Genomic DNA, 7,500 nt, shown 5'->3' with positions numbered 1-7,500 from the left:
TCGTGACTTCTGGCATCTAGCCAAAAATATCTCCAATAACTTTGCTTCTTCTTCTTTCCCTCCTCTATTTCAATCAGATAGCACCAGTGCTATCACATCTAATTCTAAAGCTGAAATCTTCGCTCAAACCTTTGCAAAAAACTTTACCTTGGACGATTCTGGGCTTGTTCCTCCCTCTTCTCCACCCTCTGACTACTTCATGCTACCTATTAAAATTCTTCGCAATGATGTTTTCCATGCCCTTGCTGGCCTAAACCCTCGGAAGGCTTATGGACCTGATGGGGTCCCTCCTATCGTTCTCCGAAACTATGCCTCCGTGCTTGCACCTTGCCTAGTCAAACTCTTTCAGCTCTGTCTGTCAACATCTACCTTTCCTTCTTGCTGCAAGTTTGCCTACATTCAGCTTGTTCCTAAAAAGGGTGACCATTCTAATTCCTCAAACTACCGTCCTATTGCTTTAATATCCTGCCTATCTAAAGTTTTTGAATTCATCCTCAACAGGAAGATTCTTAAGCATCTATCACTTCACAACCTTCTATCTGATCGCCAGTATGGGTCCCGTCAAGGCCGCTCTACTGGTGTTCTTCTGGCTTTCCTTACTGAGTTTTGGTCATCCTCTTTTAGAGATTTCGGTGAAACTTTTGCTCTTGCCTTGGACATATCAAAAGCTTTTGATAGAGTCTGGCACAAAGCTTTGATTTCCAAACTACCCTCCTACGGCTTTTATCCTTCTCTCTGTAACTTCATCTCAACTTTCCTTTCTGACCGTACTATTGCTGCTGTGGTAGAGGATCACTGTTCTTCTCCTAAATCTATTAACAATGGTGTTCCTCAGGGTTCTGTCCTGTCACCCACTCTCTTGTTATTATTCATAAATGATCTTCTAAACCAAACTTCTTGTCCTATCCACTCCTACGCTGATGATACCACCCTGCACTTTTCCACGTCTTTTCATAGACGTCCAACCCTTCAGGAAGTAAACATTTCACGCAGGGAAGCCACAGAACGCTTGACTTCTGATCTTTCTAAAATTTCTGACTGGGGCAGAGCAAACTTGGTATTGTTCAATGCCTCAAAAACTCAATTCCTCCATCTATCAACACGACACAACCTTCCAGACAACTATCTCCTCTTCTTCAATGACACTCAACTAACCTCCTCTTCTACACTGAACATCCTCAGTCTGTCCTTTATTTATAATCTGAACCGGAAACTTCACATCTCATCTCTAGTTAAAACAGCTTCTATGAAGTTAGGTGTTCTGAGACGTCTCTGCCAGTTTTTCTCACCCACCCCCCAGCTGCTAACTCTGTACAAGGGCCTTATCCGTCCATGTATGGAGTATGCTTCACATGTCTGGGGGGGTTCCACTCATACTGCTCTTCTAGACAGGGTGAAATGAAAAGCTTTTCATCTCATCAACTCCTCTCCTCTAACTGGCTGTCTTCAGCCTCTCTCTCATCGCCGCAATGTTGCATATCTAGCTGTGTTCTACCGCTATTTTCATGCTAACTGCTCTTCTGATCTTGCTAACTGCATGCCTCCCCTCCTTCCGCGGCCTCGCTGCACAAGACTTTCTTCTTTCTCTCACCCCTATTCTGTCCACCCCTCTAACGCAAGAGTTAACCAGTATTCTTAATCATTCATCCCTTTCTCTGGTAAACTCTGGAACTCCCTGCCCGCTTCTGCATTTCCCCCTTCCTATGACTTGAATTCCTTCAAGAGGGAGGTTTCAAGACACTTATCCTTCAATTTTTGACTACCGCTTTGGACCCTTGTATGGGACTGGTACTTGAGTGGGCATTTTTTTTTTTTATTGGATTTTTGTTGCCCTTGGCCAGTATCCCTCCTAAATAAAAAAATATATAAAAAATAGATAATAAATGTAATAATAATTAGCAATATCATAACTATCAGGTTAATAATCACAAAATTATAATAAAAGAAAGAAAATAGTAATATCTTAGATATTATCATTATCCTGTTACAATGATAATAGTACTAGTAATAATAATAATAATAATAATAACAATAATAATAATAATAATAATAATAATAATAATAATAATAGTAATAATAATAATAATAATTTTAATAATAATAATATAAATAATAATAATAATAATAATAATAATAATAATAATAATAATAATAATAATAATAACAATAGTAGTAGTAGTAGTAGTAGTAATAATAATAATAATAATAATAATAATAATAACAATAATAATAATGATAATAATAATGATAATAATAATAATAATAATAATAATAATAATAATAATAATAATAATAATAATAATAAAATAATAACATTAGAGATGATGAAATAATAAGGAAAAGGATAGGTAATTGATAATGATAATAAACATTAGAAAAAGGATATAATAATAATAATAATAATAATAATAATAATAATAATAGTAATAATAATAATAATAATAATAATAATAATAATAATAATAATAATAATGATAATAATAATAAATAGGAAAATAAAGATATAAAAGGATGATAATGATTAAAAAAACATAAGAAATAATAATGATAATAATATTTATTATTTTTTATTAACTTACTGATAATGATAATAATGAAAATCCTAGTACACTACTAGTTTTAGTACTATTACTACTATTACTACTACTACTACTACTACTACTACTACTACTACTACTACTAATAATAATAATAATAATAATGATAATAATATAATAATGATAATAACAAAAATAATAATAATAATAATAATAATAATAATAATAATAATAATAATAATGATAATAATAATAAATAATAATAATGATAATTACAGAAGTAAAATAATGATAATAATGACAATTATAAAAATAAGATAAATTCATACCAGAAATAATAGTGATAGGATAAAACAATAAGAGGGTAATATTATACCTAAAATAATCATAACTATAAGTAATGTCAATACAGAAAAAAAAAAAATGTTTGTGATGATGATGCTCAATAATAATAATAATAATAATAATAATAATAATAATAATAATAATAATGATAATAATAATAATTATTATTATTAATAATATTATTATTATTACTACTATTATAATAGTTATAATAACAATAATAATAATGATAATAATAATAATAATAATAATAATAATAATAATAATAATAATAATAATAATAATAATAATAATTATTATTATTATTATTATTATTTTTGCTATCCTATCATTATACTATCCTTTTGATTTTTTATTGCTGTTACTATTATTATTATTATTATTATTATTATTATTATTATTATTATTATTATTATTATTATTATTAATATTTACTGGTTAGTTGTTTCGTTGCTTAGAATGTGTTTTATTGATAAAAATACATTACAGATGGATAAGTAATAAACAGACAGCCTTCCATGAAAATCTTAGCCGGCTAGTTTAGGCAGGTTTTCTTGTTTAAAGCAAATTATGCAGTCTAAAACTGAATTTCTTAGTTTATCTATTATTCTGAAAATGTTGTCAGTATGTGCAGCAAATGTAGTGAAACAGCACACGGTGGTAATGTGAGTTATGAAAATCGACATTTTTTGCGCATTAGTATATTCAGTACTTAAAAGGAAATAATTAATGGCCGGTGACTGCTTAGGCCTTAGAAAATGATATAGGTATAGTCAGATACGATAGGATGTGCTCAATACTGCCAAAATTGTGAGGTGCTTTCAGTTTTCATTTTTTATGTAATTCATGTGAGACTGTGGATGAGTAAAGTGAGACATGGCGTGTTGGCCAAGAATTAAATGAGGTTAAATAAGATTTTCTTGTTTTTGTTTTTTTATCATTACATCTTGCTTATTTGACTTTAATCTATGTTGGTTTTAGGTTAGAGAGCGTAACAAACATCCTCCTTGGTTGTTAAATTCTATGGTAGTTAATCCTGTGTCAGGTGCTAAAAGGGTTGTTAAAAAGTCTTTGGTTAGTTATAAGTTGTTCGACTTATTAAAAGATTCCTTCTAGGTCACATTCTCTCTCTCTCTCTCTCTCTCTCTCTCTCTCTCTCTCTCTCTCTCTCTCTCTCTCTCTCTCTCTCTCTAATAATAATAATAATAATAATAATAATAATAATAATAATAATAAAAATAATAATGAAACTAGTTATCAAAATAATACTAGGAAAAAGAAAAAAACACCTATTAATGATAATGATGATGAACATAATAGAAATACGTACATCTACATCTACTGCTACTACTACCAGTACTACTACTACTACTACTACTACTACTACTACTACTTCTACTACTACTACTACTACTACTACTACTACTACCACTACTAATAATAATAGTAGTAGTAGTAGTAGTAGTAATAATAATAATAATAATAATAATAATATAATAATGATGATAATGATAAAGATGATGATGATGATGATGATAATGATGATAATGATGATAAAAGGATGGTGATGATAAGGAAGAAAGATATTAAAGATATATATGATGATACTGATAATTAAAATTATAGAAAAAATATATCAAGAAAATCAAGGTGAAAAATGATGATTATAATAATAATAGTAATTTTATTATAATTATTAATTTAGGCAGTGAAAACGATGATAATAGGTAATAATAAAAATACCACTACTTCTTATAGGACTGCTTCTACTACTAGTTCTAATACTGCAATACTACTATTATTATTATTTCTACTACTACTCCTACTAGTAATAAATGTAAAAATAATAAACCAAGTCATCCAGTCGCATATTGGTTTGGTATCTCTACCTGTTAAACTTTGAACTAGATCGTAAGAGAGATTGCATACTTCTACCCTCTTGTCCCTCCCCACTGCCTACCTGGTCAAGCGGGGTATGTCCAGCATTATTTTGCACTCTCAGGTCACACCCTTGCTGCTCCAGCCATTGCAGACATGTCACACTACCCTCGGTCGCAGCATAATGCATGGGTGTGTCGCCATCACTGTCCCTGGCGGTGAGGGACCAGCTAGCACTTGCCAGCTGCTCCAGTACCTCCACCTGCCCATTATAACTGGCCACGTGCACCGGGGTGAGTACCGTGAGGTGTGCAGGAGTGGGAGGGGTGACGGGTATGAGGGCCGCCACACACTGCTGGTGGCCCCACTCTGCCGCTAAGTGTAGGGCTGTCCATCCTGCGTGTGTGTGTGTGTGTGTGTGTGTGTGTGTGTGATGAGATAAGACTATATTAACATTACTCATTCTTATTATTATTATTTTTATTATCATTCTTCTTCTTCTTCTTCTTCTTCTTCTTTATTATTATTATTATTATTATTATTATTATTATTATTATTATTATTATTATTATTAATATTAATATTATTTATCTGTATGTTTGTTCGTTTATTGGTTTCAACCACCATGTCACATTCCGGTTCCATAATCAAATACTTTGATTCCTTTTTTAGCTCCTCCTTTCTTCCTTCTTTTACACCTCATCCTTCTCCTTCTCCTCCTCTCCCTCCTCCTCCTCCTCCTCCTCCTCAACCTCCTCCTCTCCCTTCTCCTCCTTCTCCTCCTCCTCTTACTCCTCCTCCTCCTCCTCCTCCTCCTCTTCCTCCTCCTCCTCCTCCTCCTCCTCCTCTTCCTCTTGAAGAAGAATGAGGTAGAGGATGAGGAGGAGGAAAAGAAGAAGAATAGAATGAGGGTTAAGAGGAGGAAGAGGAATAGGAAGAGGAGGAGGAGGAGGAGGAGGAGGAGGAGGAGGAGGAGGAGAATTAAGGTAAAAATGGAACTGGAGGAGGAGGAAGAGAAGGATGGGGAAAACGAAGAGGAAGAGAAGGAAAAGGAGAAGGAGAAAGAGGTGGTGTTGAAAGGGGAAGAGGAGGAGGAGGAGGAGGAGGAGGAGGAGGAGGAGAAGAATTAGGTTAAAATGGAGCTGGAATAAGAGGAAGATGATGATGGGGAAAAACAGGAATAAGAGAAGGAATATGAGAAGAAGGAGGTGGAGGAGGAGGAAGAGGAGGTGGAAAAAGGAGAAGGAGGGGGAGGGGAGGATGAGGGGGAGGAGGATTAGAATTAGAGTAAAATGAATCTACAATAAGAGGAGAAAGATGATGATGGGAAATAGGAGGAGGAAGAGAAGGAAAAGGAAAAGGTGGAGGTGGGGGAGGAAGAAGAAGAAGAAAAGGAAGAGGAGGAGGTGGAGGAAGAGGAGGAAAATTAGGGTAAAAAAGAACTTGAGTAGGAGGGAGATAAAGATAGGGAAAAGGAGAAGGAGGAAAAAGAAATGAGAAGGAGAAAGTGGAGAAGTAGGAGGATGAAGAAAATTAGGGTAGAATGGAGCTGTATAGGAGGAGGAAGATGTGGATGGGGGAAAGGAGGAGGAAGAGAAGGAAGATGAGATGGAGGAGGTGGAAGACGACGAAGAAGAGGAGGAGATGGAGGAAAAGGAGGAGGAGGAGGATTAGGATAAAATGGAGCTGAAGTAAGAAGAGGAAGATGAAGATGGGAGAAAGGAGGAAGAAGAGAAGGAAAATGAGAAGGAGGATATGGAGGAAGAGGAGGAGGAGGAGGAGGAAAAGGATGAGGAAGAGGAGTAGGAGAAAGAGGAGGAGGAGGAGGAGGAGAATTAAGGTAAAATTGATCTGGGATAGGAGGAGGAAGATGAGAATGGGTAAAAGGAGAAGGGAGAGAAGGAGGAGGAGAAGGAGGTGGAGCAGGAGCAAGAGGAAGAGGAATACAAAGGAATACAAAGGAAAGCCAAACAGCAACAAACCTTTTGGTCCTTGCAAGGCTGTTTGGTAACTACTTCTAACTAGCTACAGTGAAGAGAGACAGGACAGCATAGCAGAAGGCTCCTCCCCACCCACCACTCCCTCCAGCTTGCGCTGGCATGGAAATAGTTGGGAGAAGGAAAAGGAGGAGGAGGTAAAGGAGATGGAGGAGAAGGAGGGGGAGGAGCAGGAAGAGAGGAAGGAGGGTGAAAGGAAACTTGAGTAGGAGGAAGAAGATAAGGATGAGGTAAAGGAAGGGGAAGTGGAGGAGAAGGACGAGAAGTAGTAGCAGATTCTTTTCTTCCTTTTCGTCTTCTTCTTCTTCTTCTTCTTCTTCTTCTTCTTTTGTTTTTTCTTCTTCATTTTCTTCTGCTTCTTTTTATTTTATTTTCTTCTTCTTTCTTCTTCTTCTTCTTCTTCTTTTTCTTCTTCTTCTTCTTCTTCTTCTTCTTCTTCTTCTTCTTCTTCTTCTTCTTCGTCCTTCTTCTTCTTCGTCTTTTTCTTCTTCTCTTCTTCTTCATCATCTTCTCTTTCTTCTTTTCCTTCTTGCTTTCTTTTTCTTTTTTTTTTGTTCTTCTTCTTCTTCTTCTTCTTCTTCTTCTTCTTCTTCTTCTTCTTCTTTTCTTTTATTACTAATAATATATTATTATTATTATTACATGTTTTATACTAGAATAAGCAGTGTCAGTAGTTGTAGCAGTAGGAGTTGTAGTAGTAGTAGTAATAGTAGTAGTAGTAGTAGTAGTAGTAGTAGTAGTAG

At 34.6% G+C, this 7,500-nt stretch overlaps 1 protein-coding gene across 2 annotated transcripts in view; it reads right to left on the bottom strand.

Annotated features, from left to right (window-relative positions):
* LOC135098428 (serine/threonine-protein phosphatase 6 regulatory ankyrin repeat subunit C-like) overlaps window positions 1-7,500 on the bottom strand; it is a 33,917-nt gene that overhangs the window by 18,726 nt on the left and 7,691 nt on the right. Inside the window, exons 2-3 of one of the 2 annotated variants that reach the window (XM_064000796.1) lie at window positions 6,743-7,372; window positions 4,843-5,156 (exon numbers count right to left, since the gene is read on the bottom strand). In XM_064000796.1, coding sequence (XP_063856866.1) covers window positions 4,843-4,950 — 108 coding nt within the window. In that variant the 5' untranslated portion in view covers window positions 4,951-5,156; window positions 6,743-7,372. The remainder of the gene's footprint in view (window positions 1-4,842; window positions 5,157-6,742; window positions 7,373-7,500) is intronic. The other variant, XM_064000795.1, reaches the window with a different exon arrangement.

Source organism: Scylla paramamosain, unplaced genomic scaffold, assembly GCF_035594125.1.
Source record: "Scylla paramamosain isolate STU-SP2022 unplaced genomic scaffold, ASM3559412v1 Contig61, whole genome shotgun sequence".
Lineage (NCBI taxonomy): Eukaryota > Metazoa > Arthropoda > Malacostraca > Decapoda > Portunidae > Scylla > Scylla paramamosain.
Note: the sequence above shows the minus strand (reverse complement) of the source record. Positions and strands in the feature narration are given on the sequence as shown.